We start from the raw sequence: 21,254 nt of genomic DNA on the forward strand, positions 1-21,254 counted from the left end.
GGTGAACACAGACCCTTCCTCATTATCCCACATCACTACTGAGACCAGAATAACATGTTCAATGAAACCTGCTCGAAGGTTTTTGAGTAAGGAAATAATATAAGGAGAATAACTTAAAATAGGTCACCGGATTTAGCTGCTTTCGGAGCCCAGAGGCCTCAAAATATCCTCAGCTCATGCTTTCTCCCCACCAAAACAACACACTTGGGCTCTTCCAAGTTCGGCTCCCAGGGAACCCCACCTGGCAGGAGGAAGATATTTCATTTCCTTCTAAAGCTCACATTTCAAGATTCCACCCTGCCCTAAAATATGCCTCTTTTTTGGGTGACTGACATTGGGAATGTCTACTCCCTTCTAAGGATATACACCACAAATTAAAGGGAATGGCCTTTATCCTCCAGTGTATACTGAAGCTTGAAATGTACTTGGCATACAGTGGGCCTTGGAAAAATTGACTGAATCACTCGAATCACTTTGCTTCCCTGGTGCAGATGTTACGTTACACTAACATCTTTCGTTCCATGATGGAAATCAGCAATGTGTGCGCCTCTTGGCTTTGACCCTTCCTTCTGCATCTTCCTTTGCCTTAATTTTTAAAGTGCAGCAGCATGAGCGCACTTTAAAGTTTGGTGGCATAGAATTTTACTGGCTATGTGAACATTTAGTGATTAATCACTGGAACAAAGGAGAAACCCAAATATTTCAATTTTGTTCATCCACAACACGTAGTAACCATCAACTGGAACTACCTGGAAATACACAGGAACAGAGTGCTCTTGCAGGGTGCTTAAAAACACCATCTATGGAATCTGTGGGATTGGGTTAGAATCCTGACTCTACCATTTCTTTGCTTCAGTTCTTCAGCTTTGGACTCTTGAGCAAGGCACTTAACCACAGTAATCTCATTTCCCCATCTAAGATATGAAGATCATGATAGTATCACTTTATAAGGATGGTTTATAAGGGGTTTAAAGCACAGATAATACATGTAAAGACTAGTACTTAGCAAGCATTTGGTAAATATTAGCTGCTGTTATATCACCCCATAGGCTGAAATGCTGCATATTACCACTACTACATGGGCATTTTCAAGCAATCTAAGAGGCACCCAGGAGTTGTCAATTTATCTTTATTCCTTTATTTAATCCTCCCCATGTATTATATAAGCTTAGGTATATAATTTCTATTACATAAAGAAGTAGTAAAGGCACAATGTTTACTTACACAATTACATGTAGTGAATTAGCACTTTTGTAACTCAGAGACGTGAATGTCAACAATTTTAGAGCAGAGCTCATTTGCATGGTCACAAGGTTTTCCCGGCTGCTGTGACTCTGCAGACAAGCATTTCGAAGCAGGCCCCCCAACCAGTGGCATCAGAACCAGTGGCATCAGGGGCAGTATAAACAAAGAAAATTACAGATTATTCTGCCCACACCCCAGAAATTTTGATTCAAGTTTGAGATACGGCTAACATCTTTATTTTTCCAAAGCTCGCTGAGGATCTATATGTATAACCAGGCTCTGAACCACTGATTCAGAGCACCATCATTTCTTGATTGGAATGGATGCCTGAGGATAGTAAAACAACAAAGCTAAAATATGCGGACTTTTTTTAGACCCTGAAATTACTGATTTGGTGATGGGTGTTAAGACTGACAATAAAAACCATTTCTCCTGTGTGGTCATGGCTTGAGAGAGCCATGTGCTTTCCCCAGGTCATGGATGGCCTTGTTCTCCAGCAGTTCCATCTGCTTGTCGCTTGGTCTCACCACATTGTTCAGCATTGCTCTAACCACAGTCACCAAGGGCACAGATTGCCCACTAGCCCAAGATTCTGGTAAGGAGCCAAAGAACTTTCTAACCAACCATTCACCTGGGCGAGACTCTTGCCTATCACATAACAGAACTCTAAAATAAAAATAAAAAAAAAAAGAAAGAAAAGCAGAGGAAGAGGTGGTAAATTGCACTGAGACCACAGTGGGCATTATGGACCAAACTATATCCCCTCAAAATTCTAATGTTGAAGCCCTAACCCCCAATGTGTCTCTATTTGAAGATAAGGCACTAAGGGAAGTAATTAAGGTTAAATGAGGTCTTAAGGATGGAACAGGACTAGTGTGATGGGACTGGGGTCCTCATAAGAGGAAGAGACATCAGAGGTCTCTCTCTGCATACATAAAGAAGAAAGGCCATGTGAGGACACTGCCAGAAGGTGGGCTGTCTGCCAGCCAGGAAAAGAGGCCTCACCAGACACCAACCCTGACGGCACCTTGATCTTGGACTTCCAATCTTCAGACTGTGTGAAAATACATTTCTGTTGTTTAAGCCACCCAACCTGTGTGGTATCCTGTTATAGCAACCCGAGCAGACTAATAGAGTAGATTTAATGTTTTATTTGGTGCATGAAGAGGATTTAAGAAGGCAGCAAATGCTGTCTAGGAAGTTCTGGACTATTCTGGAGCAGGCCCCAACATCTACCCTTTCTTTCTAAGCAAAAAGGTGTGTCCTTCAGAGAAGCAATACACCTCTAGCCAATGTCTTTCATATCTTAGATATTTCAGTTGTCAGCCTTTCCAAATGAAAAATTAGCATCTAGGGATTAACCTACAGTGGCATACTCTCATTCAGTATAAATACTATACTTACCCAGGCCTAAATACAGAGTAACGATCAAATTTTAATTCTTCAATCTTGGCTTCCACTTCTCCCTATTAAGAAAAACCACATTTTTAATATTTAATCAAGACCAGCTCACCTGTGTGAAGTTTAAGACTAATTTGTGGTTTTGAAGGTAATCTGCTTTTGCAGGTCTCAATACTCAAAATATCCTTATCTAGAATTTTAGGTTCCAAGGAGTCTGGGAAATTAAGGAAGAGATCATTTAATCCTGATATGTAGTCTTGCATTTAAAAGATCCACTAAATGAGTGAATGGCTGTATAGTCAATCCTCTCACTTTATTAATATTAAAACAGATTCAGAAAGAGTAAGTAATATGTTAGTACAACCATAAAATAATATCCTCTCTTTAGTCCAGAATTCATGTTGCATGCTGGCAGACACTAACCTTTTTTTGGTTTATAGGTAGTTCCAGTGGGTCAGAAAACCATAGACCCACTATATTACTCACTTCTTAAACCCCACAAAATTTCAAGACAGATTATATCTAGATGATGCTTTAAACCTAATTTGTTAAATAAAGCATGCATTTTCATGGCAGGCATCTCTGGAAACAAAGTGCCTGAGGAGCTCAGCCCACAGGCACTTCCAAAGGCCTGTGAACTACCACACAGTCATGCATGCCTCCTTCTTGGCCTATGTGTACCACCTAACTGGCACTTAACCTGTCTCATCGCAGACGTTTAAGTAGCTATTTTTAAATATCTTTTTCTTTTTTTTAATTTTTAAATTAATTAATTAATTAATTAATGTATTTATTTTGTGATGGAGTCTCACCATGTTGCCCAGGCTGGAGTGCAAGGGTGTGATCTCGTCTCACTGCAACCTCCACCTCCTGCGTTCAAGCGATTCTCCTGCCTCAGCCTCCTGAGTAGCTGGGATTACAGGCATCCACCATTATGCCTGGCTAATTTTTGTATTTTTAGTAGTGATGGGGTTTCACCATGTTGGCCAGGCTGGTCTCGAACTCCAGACCTCAAGTGATCCACCCGCCTAAGCCTCCCAAAGTGCTGGAATTACAGGCGTAAGCCACCGCGCTTGGCCATTCTTTTTTTTTAATAGGTGGTTTTTAGTATATACACAGAACTGTGCAACCTTCATCACAATCTAAGTTTTAAAATATTTCATCACCCTGAAAAGAAATCCCATATCATTAGCAGTCACTCCCCATACCCTATTCTCTGGGGACCTAGTCAACCACTAGTCTACCTTCTATCTCCATGGATTTGCCTATTCTGGGCATTTCATATAAATGGAATCATGTAAGTTATGGCCTTTTGTGACTGTTTCCTCACACTTAGCATAATATTTTCAAGGTTCACCCATGTTGTAGTATGTATCATTTCTTTTTATAGCTGAATAATATTCTATTGCATGAATATATCTCATTTTATTCATCTATTCATCAGTCGATGGCCATCTAGGTTGTTCCCATTCTTTGGCCATTGTAAATAATGCTGCTATGAACAGTCATACTCATACACAAGTTTTTATGTGGACACACATTTCTTAGCTTTTTAAAAGATTTGTTTTGTCTCTATTAGCAATGTGCCTAAAAGAGATACCATAGCAGGCTGAGACTGCTATCCTTAGAAAGGCCTGTTGCAAGGTTGGCCCCTGGCTTGTGCTTGCAAACTTGGATTTTGGGTGTGTTTCCACCATTCCCTATCTGATAAGGGTAATGTACTATGCCTAAACTGTCTGTACAAACAATGTGGTTTATGCTGAAAACTTGCCTTTCTTCTGGAGGGCTGCAACTTTGCTAGGCCAATGTGCCTATGTAACTGGCTCCCATAAAAACCCTGCATTCCTAGGTTCAGATGAGTTTCTCTGGCAGAAAACATTCATCGCTGGAGAAATTAAGCACATCCTGTGCAAGCTGTATGGGGAGGCCTCTTGGAAGCTCGTACCTCCTTTCCTCCAGACTTCACCCTACACACCTTTTCCCTTTGCAGATTTTGCTCTATATCCTTTCAATGCGATAAGTTTTAGCTGCGTGTATGACTATATCCTGAGTCCTATGAAACTTTCTAGTGAATTACCAAACTTGGTGGTGTCTTTGGGAATCTCCCAGTATAAGCAGATTACAAACTCCTTGAGGTCAAGGATGATACCCAATAATAAAATGTCACATGTCTGGAAAGTGTACCTTCACCCTGAACAGATAAGGAAACCAAAGCTTATCAACCCTGAGAACAGAGGACATGAAACCCATCCAGTACTCTGGGCTCCACATCCTGACACGTCTCCCCACAGCACCAGCAGAGTGCCCATAAAGCACATGATTGATCCAGGCCCCCAGAGCTGGCCCACCATGAATGAATGCAATGGAAACGTCATTGAGTAGAATAAATGTTCCTAAAGAATAAAGGAGTTTCTAAAATTGGGTGGGAGCGGGAAGTTCATACACACATGGAGACTGAGAAAATAAGCAATAAATACTAGGAATGTTATACACAGTAGTTGAAGGATTATTTCGGAAAGATAATCTTTCCAAATTGTAAAAGCAATTACATATTGTTCAGCGTCATTCTGGGCCGGATCATTTGGTTGTCATTTCTGCCCTTTATTAATCTAATTCATAATCCCAGACTGCAGGTAATACAGGCCAATTGCAGTGAAATCAGAAGTGTCTTTCTGTTGTATTGGCCTTAATATTTGCTGAGGCTCTGTCATGGTCCAATCTCTGCTGGGTCCCTTTTGCATGTATTAGTGACAAAGGCTATTCATTACATAATGGCTAGCGGCATAGGCCTTGGAATCATACAGCCTCAGTTCAAACTCTAGCTTTGCCGCTTAACAGCTGGTGTTCTTTTTGTTGTTATTTTTGTTTTGTGTTTTTTTTTTTTTTTGAGGCGGAGTCTCGCTCTGTCGCCCAGGCTGGAGTGCAGTGGCGCGATCTCGGCTCACTGCAAGCTCCGCCTCCCGGGTTCCCGCCATTCTCCTGCCTCAGCCTCCCGAGTAGCTGGGACTACAGGCGCCGCCACCACGCCCGGCTAATATTTTTGTATTTTTAGTGGAGACGGGGTTTCATTGTGTTAGCCAGGATGGTCTCGATCTCCTGACCTCGTGATCCGCCCGCCTCGGCCTCCCAAAGTGCTGGGATTACAGGCTTGAGCCACCGCGCCCGGCTGTTTTGTTTTGTTTTTGAGACAGAGTCTCACTCTGTCCCCATGCTGGAGTGCAGTGATGTGATCTCGGTTCACTGCAGCTTCTGCCTCCTGGGTTCACGCAATTCTCCTGCCTCAGCCTCCCGAGTAGCTGGGATTAAAGGCGTACGCCACTGTGCCCGTTAATTTTTGTATTTTTAGTACAGACAGGGTTTTGCCATGTTTCCCAGACTGGTTTCAAACTCTCAGCCTCAAGTGATCTTCCCATTTCGGCCTCCCAAAGTGTTGGAATTACAGGCGTGAGCCACCGTGCCCAGTCAACAGCTGGTGGTCTTAATATCACAGTACCTGTTTCCACACAAATGCACATAAAAGCCCTCAGAACACTGCCTGGATCATTTAATGTTAGCTATTTTTTTAAAAATCTGGTTGAATCATTATTATAACCCAATGAGTCAGTAGTAATGCCTTTATCTTTAACAATGAGGAAATATCTTACGTATATTTTCTTTTCTAAAAGGTATAAATGTTGATCTTGCTAATGAGAGCAAAAATCCTATTTGGTAACCTTTCTCAGAACCCACATGTGTCAGTATTTTGAAAAACAAGTTGGGCCTGGTGCCTCATGCCTGTAGTCCCAGCTACTCGGGAGGTTTAGACTGGAGATCGCTTGAACCCAGGAATTTGAGGTTGTAGTGATCTGTGACCATGCCACTGAACTTCAACCTGGGTGACAGAGCAAGACTGATTCTAAAAAAAAGAAAACCAGACTTTTTTCCTTTTAAGAATTGTTCTAAACTCTGACAATTAAGTGGAAACTTTTCCATTCTTCATGTAATTTCATTGGTGGCTCACTGATCTTCATCTGGTTCAAAATACTATTTTAGGATAGGTGAGATATGGCTCAGCTATTAGCCATGTGAAAAAAATCTGGAAATTTTTATTATTAAAGGCTGATCATGGGCCAACAACATAATAAGGATGTTTGGTAAAATAGTAACAATCTTATATCTTATTTTTAAAAACACATAGTGTCCAGAGCGTGAATAGTACTCCCACTGTAGTTCCAGTATAATATCACTGCAAAGTTCACCCTCAGCAAAGTGATGCAGTCATGAAGGAGCTAGACACAGGAACCTATAAAGAATGGTGCAAGGACTTAAAGGTGTGATGCCTGGGAAACATACGATTAAGGAGGCCATAATCTCCAAACGTCTTAAAAACTACAATGCAAAAGAAAGACTGGACTTGTTTTGGTTATTTTAAAAGGCAGAACTGATAACAATTAGCATTTACATAGCAATAAATTTCACTTCAAGGTAAAGACTTTTGGGCAAGTAGATCTGACCCAAAATAGAAAAAGTTGGCTAATAAGATAGTAATCTCTGTAGTGCTGGAGATATTTAAGCAGAAGCGAGATGAACTTCTGTAAAGGGACTTCACATAGGAAAAGTCTATGACTGAATGACCTCTGTGGCTCTGCCGCTTAAACTGTGGGCACCTGAGGTGCACTGGAGGCACACAAAGACAAAGCCATGCCTATCTTCCAGCAGCATCAATTTAACTCAAAGGTAGGTTAATAGAAATCTTTTAAATTAAAATAAACAGGGATATGTATAGCACTAAGAATAGCAAAATGTGCATAAATTTTTAAAAGAGAAAACGTAAGACTTTTAAGAAAGTTGAGGCCAGACGCAGTGGCTCCCGCCTGTAATCCCAGCACTTTGGGAGGCTGAGATGGGCAGATTGCTTGAACTCAGGAGTTTAAGACCAGCCTGGGCAACATGGCGAAACCCCATCTCTACCAAAAATACAAAAATTAGCCAAGCAGGTGGCTCATGCCTGTAGTCCCAGCTACTTGGGGGGAAAGAGGCTGCAGTGAGCCAAGATCATGCCACTGCACTCCAGTCTTGTAACTAGAATACTGCTTCAGGATAGATGTCTCCAAATCTCTAGACAAATAAAAGCTCTTCTTTCCTCTCAATCATTGGAGAAACTGACAGAAAAGTTTAAGAATCACTGCCTCCAAGTCTTTTCCAATGCTAAGTTGCCATGCTGACAGTCAAGGCTGGAGACATCATATCTCATTCCATTTATTGCTGGATAATTAATAGAGAGGAAGACATTGGAAATTATTTTTCAAATCATTCCTGTTTACTAAATATATTCCTGCAGTCCCATAGCCATACAAATGCATAATATGATGTATTGATGTTTTTTGTATTATATAATATTTTATATTCTTTAGTACTGCCAAATAGGTAGGCTTCTCCAAAGTGTATGAAAGACAGAAACTTGCACAAACCTTAACTTGTAGATATAAAAAATTGCTTGATTTATCAGCTCCTTTAGAGGATACCAAGTTGAAATGTTTGCACCCTCCAGCTTTTGCCAGCTCTGCAGACTTCAGCACATAATCTCGGTCAACACGAACAAATCCCTCCTAAAGGGGAAAAGAACATGAGTTATTTCCAAAAAGCAGCAAGTTCATCTTCAAGATTACTACTTGGCTTGGGTAGCAGGCTGGGAGGCCTGGAGGGATAGAGATCTAAATAAAATGTGTCCAAGCAATACATGAAAGTCAGGCTTAGACCCTGGGAAAGGCTCCAGGTCTGGTCCTCCGGATAGACATACCAGCTTTAGCAGCAAGGCTGGACTGCAATAAGGAAACAAGGACAATGACACTGAAACATAGACACCAAACAAATCTGCAAAGAACAAAGGAAACAATAAGGTCAGGCTGAGAAACTACTTTTAAGCCAGACATTTTTTTTTTTGGTCTTAATAACTTTACAATTTTACACTCCTGTCTGTTTTCTGTGTCAATCTAATGTGGTAGGGTCTCCGACTATGGGTGAGGACACTCCCCAGGCAATAAGAGAACAAAGTCTATTTAATTCCCAATTTTCATGTATGCTTTACAATGTACCTCACATATTAGTAAGGTATGCATCCTCAAATTTTTTTATTAATGGGTCTCTGATCAAAAATGTTTGGAGACACCCAATCTAGCTAGATTCAGTCCAGTGAGAGCAGTGGCTGAGTCTTTTTTCTTAATTCATCTCTCAGCATCAGCACATGTCCAGCATATGGTAGATGCTCTAAAAATGAATGAACAAAAATCCAATGAAAGCAGAGAAAAGGTAAATCCGGTCAGAAAAAAACAGAACTAAGTGGCAATAAAAGGGGAAGGGAAGAGAATGACACAAATAACAAAATATAGACTCACTTCCAGGGCCTAACTGAAAAACATGCACCTTTACCCAGAAAAGGGAATTCCATGGAGTCACAGTCTCTTGAGACCACTATAAATTCTGGCATCTTCAAACCCAAGACAGCTAAAGAGAAGTCTAAAGTCTGTTGAAGCTGAACTTCACAGGTAGTCACAATTACAGAATGAGGTCTTAGAGTAGTAGGAATTCCAAATCTGAAGACTGGACTACTGCCCCAGTGATTGATTGATTGACTGATTGATTGATTGATTGAGACAGAGTCTTGCTCTGTCGCCCAGGCTGGAGGGCAGTGGCGTGAGCTCCACTCACCACAACCTCTGCCTCCTGAGTTCAAGCAATTCTCCTGCTTCAGCTTCCCAAGTAGCTGGGATTATAGACACACGCCAGTGTGTCTGGCTAATTTTTGTATTTTAGTAGAAATAGGGTTTCATTGCATTAGACAGGCTGGTCTTGAACTCCTGACCTCAGATGATCCGCCTGCCTCGGCCTTCCAAGGTGCTGGGATTATAGGTGTGAGCCACCACGCCCGGCCTGATTTCTTTTTTAATTAAAAATTTGCTCCGCAGTAGTTACTGATTCTAAATGTCGTATTTGGTAGGGCGATGTGTATCTTTCATAGAATGTTAAAAGGTACCTTAGGAAATATCACATCCAGTCCCTTCATGATGTAGAGGGGAACCAAGGTCCAGTGGGCGGGTGAACTGCTAGCTGGGAAGTGGGAGAGCTGAGAGCAGACTGCAGATTCCGGACTCTGAGCAGTGCTCTTTTCACTGTACCCATGTTCCTTTTCATCACCTACTCTCTTGCTGATGAAAATTACTAATCCGTAATTATGGTAGGCAGAATAATGGTCCCTCAGAGATGCCCACGTCCTAATCTTTGTGAATACGTAAGGTTACATGACAAGGGGGAATTCCATCGCAAATGGTATTTAGGCAGAAGCAAGATGAATCTTGCTAAAACAACAACAACAACAACAACAAAACTGAATTTATTTCACTAGTCAACTGTGTAATTTTGTTGTAATGAACCCATTATTAAAATCAGAGTTCTAGTGAACTGGCATGAGGGGTAGAAATAGATGTGGAAGAGAAATTCAGTGTTTTAGAAATTCAGTGTTTAGAATTAGGGTGCTAATCAGCTGACCTTGAAACAGAGAGATTAGTCTGAATTATCCACGTGGGCCCAATGTAATCACAAGGGCCCTTAAAAGTAAAAGAGCGAGGCAGAAGAGGACGTTGGAGTGATGCAACGTAAGAAGGGCTTGGCTACCACGTTGCTGGCCTTGAGGATGGGTAGGGGACCACAGGCCAAGGAATGGGGGGCAGCCTCTAGAAGCTGAAAAAGGTATGGAAATGGTTTCTCTCCTACAGCCTCCCAGAAAGGAATGCAGCTCTGTCAACACCTTGATTTTATCTCAGGGAAACCCATGTCAGACTTCTAAGATGATAAATTTGTATTGTCTTAGGCTGCTAAATTTGAGGAATTTACTAAAGCAGCAATAAGAAACTAATATAGACTTCAATTTTAAAACAATAGGCCCATGCAGATTTTTTAACTTTGCATGGAAGTGTATCATAAAAGTAAACATAAGTATAGAGCTCAACAAATTTTCATTAACTGAACATGCTCTGCCACCAGTTCCCAGATCAAGAAATAGAACATTACCATTACTATAAAAGCCTTCCTCATCCTCCTTTCCCATCACTCACAAGTATATTTTTAACTATATCCACCACCTGGAGGACAGTGTTATTTTTCTGCCTTACTTTTTCTACCTTAGTTTATGGGTAAACTAGTTTATGGGTAAGTAAACTTACCTCTTTACTCACGAGTCATCACCATCTCCTTTTGTATACTTTTTGTTGTATACTTTGACATTCACTCCTAAACAACAGACTTGCCAAGCTGTCTATATACAGACTCAAATTCATGCTGTTGCTTTTAAAATCAGTGTAAAGCAAACCAATTTTAATACTCAGCACATCCTAAGAGAGGTGATTACCCTCAGAGCCATCTCCAAATTGAGACTTTAGATGTGCTGAAAGTGTGCCAAGAGAAACAGCCCAAAACTACATAGAAAGATGCTAAAACACTAAATTTTTCTTCCACATCTGTTTCTTCCCCTCATGCCAGTTCACCAGAACTCTGATTTTAATGACAGGTTAGTTATTCACAACATAATGACACAGTTGACTAGTGAAATAAATTCAGTTTTTTTTTTGTTGTTGTTGTTTTAGCAAGATTGATTGGAGGGATTATTATAGTCGTCTGTTAAAATACTTTTTCTTTCATCCGTCTCTTTAAAAATAAGGGAAAGATTCAGCCAATCACAAGTCTCCCGACCGACGCTGTCTCTCTCACTTAATCCAGAGCCAGTAAAAGGATAATTTGATTAAACTGAGACCCTAATTTATTTGGCTTTAGTTCTGGATCAACCTCTCCTTAATAGAGTGCTGTCGTCTCCAATTGTTTGATGAAAATTAAAGTGACATAAATACCATGGGACTTTTTCAATCTGATTAGTCAGCTAAGGCACATCAATACTACCCCAGCCATCAGACTCTGGCGTCCTTCCTTTCACCCGCCTCGCTAACAACGGACAACCGCTCCTTGAAGGACGAGCACCCACGCTGCTGCAGAGACCCCCACACTTAGCCCATCATCCCCGCTCAATGGGGCCTGTTGACAAGATGCCCATACCTTTCTCCATTGCTGTTCTCTGGACAAAGCTAAATATTGTTTTATTAGCAATCAATGGCTGTTAATCCAAAACGATTTCACAAATCCTCTGAGCCTTCAAGCTGATTATAAATACGCGTTTTTCCAAGCACACTAAATTTTGAATTTCACTTCCGTCACCCTGATGGCGTGGCCTTTTAGCTGGTGAATGAAACTCAAAAGCAAAAGGGTCAACAGCTTTCAAAGACTTAAAAATCAAACTGAAGCGTGGGTCCTGATGACTGACTAGGAGGTATCACACACCAGTTTTCTCTGGAGTGAGGAAGATTCTATTTACAGATGAAAGAAGCGATCTCTAAAAATCTTATTCATGCCCTTTGTTGTTTTCCAATAGCTTGATTTAAAAAACAACAGAAAAAATAACTAAAACAAGCTACTTCATATCTCAGAAACACAATTTTTAGAAAAATTGTACTTAGTTTCCCTAACCATGTGGACAGATGTCTCTTCTGAGAGTATTAAATCCATATGTCATTCTGTCTTTATGATTCCATAGCCAGTGTGTCCTGCTCTAAGCTAGGAATCCGAGTCCCTTCTAGAAAAAGGAATTAATTAAATAAGTTGCCACTATAAAGTCCTTTCCCAGCACCCTCTCAAAAAGAATAAACACAGTATACTACACTCAGTAGAGATATCCTCATACGCTCCACAACATCAAAGGCAACAAATTCTCCAACGACTCTTAAGTCTTACTAAAATCCAAAGCTACTAAGTATTTCTTCTTTACCAGTGCCTAAAAACTAAAAACAACACTCCGGCTTCAGAACAACTCATCCTAACAAGGTATAGTATTTCAGTGCTGACTGACAGGACAAGTGAGCACACTTAAACGACTTAAGAAGGTCATGGGGCCAGGCACGATGGTCTGTGGTCCCAGCAACTCACCAGGCTGAGGCAGGAAGATCGCTTGATCCCAGGAATTTGAGTCTAGCCTTGGCAACACAGTGAGACCCTGTCTCTAAAAAATTAATTCATTTACTAAAAAAGTAAATCATGGGGATCTTTTTCTGAGAAGGGTGGGTGTATCATTCTGTAAAGGTCCCACTCAGCCATATTTCTGCTTCAGGTTCTTTCTCCTTCACTCCCTTTTCAATCCAACCCTGTAAATTAGATCAGAAAACAAAGATGCTGACAAACACTAAATGGTATAATCTGAGGCACCTTTTGTTTGTGTCCTGGCGTCTCTATATTTGATGTTTAATGGTAGGAGAAAGATCTTGGTTAGAGAAGGACCTCTGGATAAATAAAATCAAGCAGATAGTGAGGATTCCTGGGTCAATCTATATGTTCTTGAAAAAGTTTTCCAATTGGGGCATTCTTTCTTCTGTGTTTCATAGAGTCAAAGAATTTTGCAGGCCGGGTGCAGTGGCTCATGGTAATCCCAGCACCTTGGGAGGCCGAGGCAAGCAGATCACTTGAACCCAGGAGTTCAAGACCACCCTGGGTGGGAAGCATGGCAAAACCCTGTCTCTACAGAAAAAAAAAAATGCAAAAATTAGCCAGTCATGGTGGCGCGTGCCTATGGTCCCAGCTGCTTTGGAGGCTGAGGTGGGAGGATTGCTTGAGCTGGGTAGGTCGAGGCTGCAGTGACCGAAATCGCACTGCTGCAGTGAGCTGAAATCATACAACTGCACTCCAGCCTGGGTGATGGAATGAGACTCTGTCTCAAAAAAAAAGGAAAAATGTTTAAGAATTTTGTAGTAGGAAAGTGGGTTCACTGGTCACCTCCCTCTGACAGACAAGGAGGCAGTGGCCTCCAAAAGCTAACCAGCAAACTCCAGACTCCATAGCTACTTGGCATCCAAACAGGGCCTATGATCTAGGTCCCTTGAACCAGCTAGGACCTCGCCACTTCACAAGCCCCCTCCTAGACATCAAATAAAACAACAGAGATTAGAACAAGGGTGGGCAAACTTTTCCTGTAAGGGATCAGACAGTAACTATTTTTAGCTTTGCAGGCCTCTGTTGCAACTATATAGCTCTGCCATTATATTAATAGCACAAAAGCAGCCACAGAGAATACATAAAGTAATGAGCATGGCTGTGTCCCAACACTACTTTATGTATAAAGGCTAAAATTTGAAGTTTTTATATTTTCACATGGTATGACATTATTTTTTTGAATTTTTTAACCATTTAAAAATATAAAGACATTCTTAGCTTACAGGCTGTACAAAAACAGGTGGCAGGCTGTATTTGGCCCACAGACTGTAGTGCAAACCTCTGAATTAGAAGAGCAGATCATTCGAATCAGAAGCCATGAGATTCTAATGAGATGGGCCATGAAATGCCTAATAAATGTCCCAGTAACCACATTAATCACATTAATGACATCATCCACTCAACAGAAAACAGGAACTTGGACTTCTGGAGCCTACTACTACCAGGTGAAGAGACAAATGAAAAGGTGAAACCACATCGAACCACCTTGAATTCACTAATCAAATCCTTCTTTTGATACAAATAAGGGGAAATGAACTATTCTCACTGGCATCTGTAAGTTTTTATGCTTCACTCCAGGATAATACAGATCTGGTTTTCAAAGACTATTTCAATCTTCACTAGCAAACAAGTTACTCAGTAAAGCAAGATGAAGGTTGTCTAGGACCACAGTACCCAGAAAACCAGCAAGTGAGGAGAATTAATACACCCCACTGCTTCTTGAAAGCAGGTTCAACAAGAAGGACAGGGTTGACTGCATCAGGATCTCCCAAGGAGCCTGCTAAAAAGACAGATTCCAAGCTTCCAAATTCAGAGATTCTAATCCAGTAGATCTGGATCAGGGCCAAGTCAGGGAGCCAGTACATTGATTGAACAACTATGTTCTGTTAATATGAAAAGGAAAATTAGCATCTACCCAGCTACTGCTAAAGGAAATAGTCTTCCAAACAGCTGAAGAAAGGTAATAGACCTTTTCCTAGACCCAGTGTCAATAGAAACCTGAGTAGACTGAATTTTGTGAGTTGGATTATATCCCCCCAAAATGCATATGTTGAACTCCTAACCCCCAGTACCTCAGAATATGACCTTATTTGGAAATAAGTTCGTTGCAGATGTAATTAGTTGAGATCATACTAAATAGGGTGGTCCCTAATCCAGTATGGCTAGTGTTCTTATAAAAAGGAGAAATGTGGACATAGACACAGGTATTCAGGGAAAACACCACGTAAACAGACACAAAGAGAAGGCTACCAGCTACAAGACAAGGAGAGAGCCTTGAAACTCAAGGGCTCAGCCTCAGAGCACTGACCAGCCTGCTGAGACCTGGATCTCAGACTTCTAGCCTCCAGAACTGTGAGACAATATATTTCTGTTGTTTAAGCTACTTGGGTTATGGCAACCCTAGCAAACTAATACACTGAACATCACAGGGAAATAAGCCACCTACTCAGAGGATCTCAATACTGAGACAAAAACGCTGAATTTCTTGAAGTTTCTCTGCTGGAAACCCATATATTGCTAAGGCAATATATGGGGTTCCAGTTACAAAATCCCTGGTGAAGCGCACTAGGTTTGCTACTAGCTTTGTAGTACTTATACAATAAACCACCCAGCAAACTCTTTTCTACAAAAAGAGCTGCTGACCCAGAACACCAGCTGGGATGAGCTTGGAAATCTACAACCCCCACTTAAAACATTATCATTACTTAGCCACTTACGAACTGTCACCTCTTTCATATTGGCTAAAGTTATCACAGCCTCCCAACTTTATATTGTACTAGTCCAAATTGTTTTTTTTTAAAGCCCCCCAAAACAAAAACAAAACACTTTTCTGGTATAAGTGCCAGCTTGTTTTCCACCACTAACCTCTTAAATCATTTAAGTCCTAATTCATTTCTAAGCTAGGTGAATAATCTAGGCTCATTAGTCTATTCTCGCTTACTAGTTAATTACTTTTATCTTTCCAAATTGATTTTAAAGGAGAACAAAAGGTATTGAATAGCCTGAGAGGTGGAGAACCAACCCCATTAAAACAGAAAATTCTGGATAGTAAAGACACACAATTCCTCTGATTAAAATTGCATTACCCAGTCTGAACACAGAAATCAGTTTAGACTTTTCCCTGGCACACCCTATAATGAAATTTGCCTTATGTCATGAAAATCAACACTTCTGTGCCTAATGCAGCATTTTGTTTTGCTGACTCACCACCAAAACCAGGTTGGCACTTGAGACAAACCTGCAGTGTCCTGGAACAAAAGTTTTTCAATGCTTTTGGAGGGCACACCGCTTGTGACTGTGCCTGGGACAGAAAAGACTGCACCCACTGTTAAGCAGGAACATGACCCTTTCTAGGAGAGATAATGTGCCATTTCCTGGGAAAGTCAAACTTCTCTGTAATCCATAGTTCCCATCACAGAGCTCAAATCCCAGCCATGTTCCAGGATAGATATGCAGAACTGCAGAAGATATGGAAATACATCTCGATTGAAAGCACACATAGAATTACTCTTTGCATCACAAGGAGGCCCAGAGAAATACATCTGAATCTAACTACTTAGTTGGTATAAATGAATAGTTCTTCACTATATGCTCCCTTAATGATTCAGGTGAAAGCGCCTGGTTTATAAACCTAAGGAGAGTTCCCACGGCAGAGTCATAGTCATATATATATATATTTTTTTGTTTTGTTTTTGTTTTTTCTGGGATTACAGGCATGAACCACTGCACCTGGGCTAACCGACTTTATTTATTTATTTACTTTTTTCACTTCTATTTTATTTATGTATTTATTAATATGTATTTTTAAATTTTACTTTAAGTTCTGGGATACATATGCAGAATGTGCAAGTTTGTTCAGCTCCAGCATGTAAATTCTGCCAGAAGCATAAACTATAGTCAAAGTATAAATTAAATAAGATGTACCTGCATTAACATTTGCCCAGAATCCATGTAGTCAGCTCTGACTTCTAACCATGCAGTAAACTATAACTTCTGGACAGGAGCTGACTCAATTTAGAACACCATTAAAAAGAAAATAAAATGTGTGTTAAAAGAGTTTTGCGTCAGTAAAGACTGAATCATCACTGGGGTTGAATCATCGCTGAAGGCTGAATCATCGCTGGAGGCTGGTTGAATCGTGCTTGTGTTCTGATGTTCTATTCCAGAAGTTTAAAGCTTGACATGAAAATAGGTTGGAGCAAATCACTCAAGTGAGAGAGAACATTTCAAATTTAAAACATTTGGTAATGGGAAAAAAAGCTGATTGTTAACAGCATAAACCAATTAGTTTTACTCAGACATCATGGTTTCCCTTAGTCAGGGGATGTAGTGATAGCGATATTCACAATAGGCAAAATCATGTAAATATTTACAATGTCTCCAGCACTGGGGCCTGAACTCAAGGATTACTTTGAAAGATGAACTTATCAGTATTATGAAAAGGATAGCAAGGTTAGTGCAGCATATAGAATCTTAAACAATAAGGGTTTATTCACATTTAAGCATTGCAACAGGCACAAAGAAGAAGAGCGAGCAAGAAAAGAATCCTTGATATCACTGGCCAGCAAAAAGGGAAAAGAGCATATGCCTTCCTTACCGCGCCGGCTTTCGCTCTGGTGGTACCCAGGCAACAGAATCCAACATCATGACCTTGAAAGGCAGAAGCGTAGTCCTCCAGCTTTTCAAAGTCCACCACTTCTTGGTTCTAGGCAAGGACACAGTTGTATGTAGTTTCGTGTTATTTAAACAACAGACCAAAAATCCCCCTAGATTTAAAGACTAAGTTACAGAACATTACTGATAGGCCTGTCCACTTAATATCAAATTTTACAAATTCCTTTTCTCCAACCAAAAAGCCATCAGCCTCAATTGAAAATCAACAACACACACATATGTCCACAGTCTCTATAAGAGGACTAGGGGTGATCCAGATTTCTGAAGTCAGGTTCGATTATAATCTCTCTCTGGAAAAATAAAAGAACTGTGTGTAGCTTTCCAGCAAGGAGACCACTGAGGTATGATGTGAGGGGAAGAGATGGCGTTTGGCATCTTAAAGAAGACCTACTTGCAAGTCTTGGGCTTGCTACACACTAGGCATGCAATTGTGGGCAAGTTATTCATCAGACACTACAGCTTTTTTTTTTTTCCCCCAGCTGTAAAATGGGGGTGATAATCTTTCCTTCAATCCAATTCATGAACCATCTGCATTATAATTAGTCAGGGAGTGCTTGACAAAAAGGCATATTCCTACATCCCACACCAATAGCTCTGAATCAGAATGTGCACTTTTAACAAGCACCCACCTTAATTCTCATGCACACAGAAGTTTAAGAACCTCCATCTAACCTTATAAGTTTGCTGTATAACTTTAAAAAGAAAGCATGATAAATTCCTGTCATGCAGGAATTCAGATAAAATGTTGGTTTCCATCCTTACCGTCAACTCTGAAAAGAATTTTTCTGGCACTGCCTATGACACTAAAGAAAAATAGGGTTTCATTGTAATCCCAGCACTTTGGGAGGCCGAGGCGGGCGGATGACGAGGTCAGGAGATCGAGACCATCCTGGCTAACACGGTGAAACCCCGTCTCTACTAAAAATACAAAAAAAAAAAAAAAATTAGCCGGGTGTGGTGGTGGGTGCCTGTAGTCCCAGCTACTTGGGAGGCTGAGGCAGGAGAATCGCTTGAACCTAGGAGGCTGAGCTTGCGGTGAGCCGAGATCACGCCACTGCACTCCAGCCTGGGCGACAGAGTGAGACTCTGTCTCAAAAAAAAAAAAAAAAAAAAAAGGTTTAACTTAGAGTGAAGGGAATATTCGATTTACAGACACAAGTCTGGGAAGTCAGGCAGGGCCAATTCTTGTAAGTGAATAACCCACCTTTCACTGCCATAGACCTTTCTCACTCTGCAAAGCAGTTTCAGAATCCCTGACAATATTAGTGTGAAGTGCGCAGGTTGACAAAATCAGCAAAGTGGCTGAGAAAATTCTCAAGGTCACCAGGGCTGCCTCTAGAAGCCAGCTTGTATGACCCTGAAAACAGTGCTCATCTGTCTCACCAGCCTCACCCCCATTACAACTCAGATCCAGCTTTATAGAGTTGCAGATGGAAAGGGCTTTGCCCAAGAACACACAATGAGCGGGAGGGAGGCACACCTGGGCTACAATCCAGGAGTCGGACTTCTGGGAGGGACCCTCACAGACCAATCTTGGCCAAGGTTTGATGGCCTCTCACTACCCCCACTACTGGCAGGGCAGTATTTAGCCTTTAGGCGTGAAATATGTTCACCTCGCAGAATCACTGGGGGTCCGTTTGAGCCCCAGCTCAAATACCCACCACATTTTTATATGCTTCCTCGTTGAAGGTGAGCTTCCTCCGGCCAATGAGCGTGACTTTGGAAAATAGGCCCTGCTCCAGGATTTCCTTTAAGAGCGCTCTGCCGGTTTCTCCGCTGGCGCCCAAAATAAAGACGGATTTATTCTGCATCCTGAAGTCTTCTCGAAGCTTCGACAGTGCTTCTGTTTCGGCCATGCTGAGGAAATAACATCGACAGGTGCCGATCTTAGGGTGTCAGGGGACTGCCCGTCTTTACCCCAAGGAACAAGGGCTGTTTATCTGTTCGGGAAGAGGATATTGTTCTCCGCAGTCCAGGCCCTGGGGAAAGCGCTGACTCACGTGCGGGGCGCGGCTCCCAGGCCATCCCCCGTACCTGAGCCAGCAGACCCATCGTAAGGGGCCCGAGCTGGAGGGTGAGCCCAGGTGCCACAAGCTGCTGGCACCACTGGGCATCCCCCACGGTATCCCTGGCCCGGCCAGGAGACCGGACCAAGCTCGGTCCCATACGCGGAGGGGTTACCTGGGGCCAGCCCCCGGCCCCGGCTCCTCACGACGCAGCAGGAGCAGGGCGGCCACCAGAGCAGCCGCCGCCGCGCTCAGCGCCGCAGGCCCGGCCATCAGAGCATCCCACCTTCCCTTGTCGGCCCGGGGCGTTGGAGGCGACGGAGCCAGTGCCTACCCGGCTTGGTCTTCCGGGTGGCCTCGCGGCGACGCTGCCTCGCCCCGCCCATAGGGGCGGGACCTGGGGACAAACTCCCTGCAGCTTCACAGGCGCGGGGAAGGTGACTCTGAGAGCACGTGCGCGGAGCCGCGACCCTTCCTGAGTCAGGAATCTGCAAGGACCCTCTCCCCGCGATTTCCCTCACCTGCTGCGCTCAGCTAATAGACTTGCCAGACTTGATCTTCAATGGCCCCCAAACTGGAATGTCAATTGTATATTGGCTATCATCTCAAATTCACCGTGTCAAAAACTTAACCCTGCCCACCCAACCACCCCAAACAGGAATAAAACAAACCTATTCCTAGCCTCTCTTGTGTGTCACCATCCCTACATACACATACACACACATACGCACACATACACACACCTCCTTCTGCCCTGTCAAGTCAGAAATCAGACTATCTCTTTTGATTCCTTTTTTTTCCTAGCCTTTCCACACTACAGACTCATCAAGTCCTGTTATCCCATCTGCCTTACAAATATTTCTCCCATGTAATTCAAGCTCTCATCATATCTCTCCAGTATAACTGGTCTCCCTGCCCAGGTCCTGGCCTAATTCGGTCTTCTAGATGGTGGAACCCGGGTGACCTTCCACACCTGTGATTCAGGCTTCCTAAACCAGATCAGTGGTTTGGAACACAGCTATCTACACTCGGCCTGTCCTGGATCTTGGAAGTCCTGAACAGAGGTTAGAATGACAAGCAGAAATCTGAATAATTTCAGATTGTTCAGGTTGTGCTGGGAACATTGGTCATTTGGGTCCCCATCTCCCATCTAGAAGACAATGAAACACATTTCCTCTTCCATCTCCATGGGAGTTTTTATATGTAGGCTTTGCTTAGGCTCAGCCAACCAGAGGCTCACACATAGGTTTTCAGTTTTCGAGGAGTAATGAAAAGATGCAGTGAAGGCCTGAGATATATGTTGGTTTGTTGGGGCAGGGGTACAGGATTATGGCATCATATGATCCACCTGCCATCTGATGGTCTGATCTTGTCTTAAATTCCTGCCTTAATTCCTGTCTGTTTTCAGAGACTGTTGTGAACACAGTACTTCTGTTACTCTTCTGATACATTCCTGTGCTGTGTAAGCTTACCAGATATATTCTGTTATTGGCAATAAAAAAGCTTGATTGATACAGAGCAGTGTGGTTCATTCCCCACTGGCCTGTCACAGCACCTGGACTCTTCCCTTTGAGTTCCTAAAGCTTTTCTACAAGAATGCAATGTTAAACCTTGTCAGCAAACACTGTCCTAGTAATTCATTTATCAAATCTGTCACAGAAATTATTCATTGTACCCTACTGTCTATTCTTCCCCTTTTGTTTAAAATTGTGGCATAATTAATATACATTAAAATGTACAGATCCTAAAGGTTCTGTTCCACGATTTTAGAAGATTGTATATACACCTAAATAACCACCACCAAAAATAAGATATAGAGCATGTCTGCCATCCCTGAAAGTGCCTTCATTCCCTTCTTGACAATCT

At 42.0% G+C, this 21,254-nt stretch overlaps 1 protein-coding gene across 3 annotated transcripts; it reads right to left on the bottom strand.

The window, feature by feature from the left end:
• Nucleotides 1-1,111: 1,111 nt before the first annotated feature.
• HTATIP2 (HIV-1 Tat interactive protein 2) lies at nucleotides 1,112-19,758 on the bottom strand. 3 transcript variants are annotated; one of them, XM_005578397.5, is made up of 6 exons: nucleotides 19,723-19,758; nucleotides 19,044-19,239; nucleotides 17,306-17,413; nucleotides 8,097-8,234; nucleotides 2,650-2,711; nucleotides 1,112-1,911 (listed from the first exon to the last, which is right to left on the bottom strand). In XM_005578397.5, the coding sequence occupies exons 2-6, from the start codon at nucleotides 19,236-19,238 to the stop codon at nucleotides 1,686-1,688; spliced, it is 729 nt and encodes a 242-aa protein (XP_005578454.1). In that variant the 5' UTR covers nucleotide 19,239; nucleotides 19,723-19,758; the 3' UTR covers nucleotides 1,112-1,685. The 3 variants fall into 3 exon arrangements, with proteins under 3 accessions (XP_005578454.1, XP_005578453.1, XP_005578452.3); XM_005578396.5 differs by having other exon boundaries at nucleotides 19,675-19,737; XM_005578395.5 differs by having other exon boundaries at nucleotides 19,564-19,737.
• Nucleotides 19,759-21,254: the final 1,496 nt, after the last annotated feature.

Source organism: Macaca fascicularis, chromosome 14, assembly GCF_037993035.2.
Source record: "Macaca fascicularis isolate 582-1 chromosome 14, T2T-MFA8v1.1".
NCBI classification, from domain to species: Eukaryota; Metazoa; Chordata; class Mammalia; order Primates; family Cercopithecidae; genus Macaca; species Macaca fascicularis.

Bases quoted from the DNA above. Each gene is read 5' to 3' on its own strand.
- HTATIP2 (XM_005578395.5), bottom strand. From the start codon at position 19,661: ATGGCCGGGCCTGCGGCGCTGAGCGCGGCGGCGGCTGCTCTGGTGGCC. The intron at 19,240-19,563 runs GTAACCCCTCCG...TTATTTCCTCAG, and splicing joins GGGCCGGGGGCTGGCCCCAG to CATGGCCGAAACAGAAGCAC. The intron at 2,712-8,096 runs GTTTGTGCAAGT...TTTTCTTAATAG, and splicing joins TTTTATATCTACAAGTTAAG to GGAGAAGTGGAAGCCAAGAT.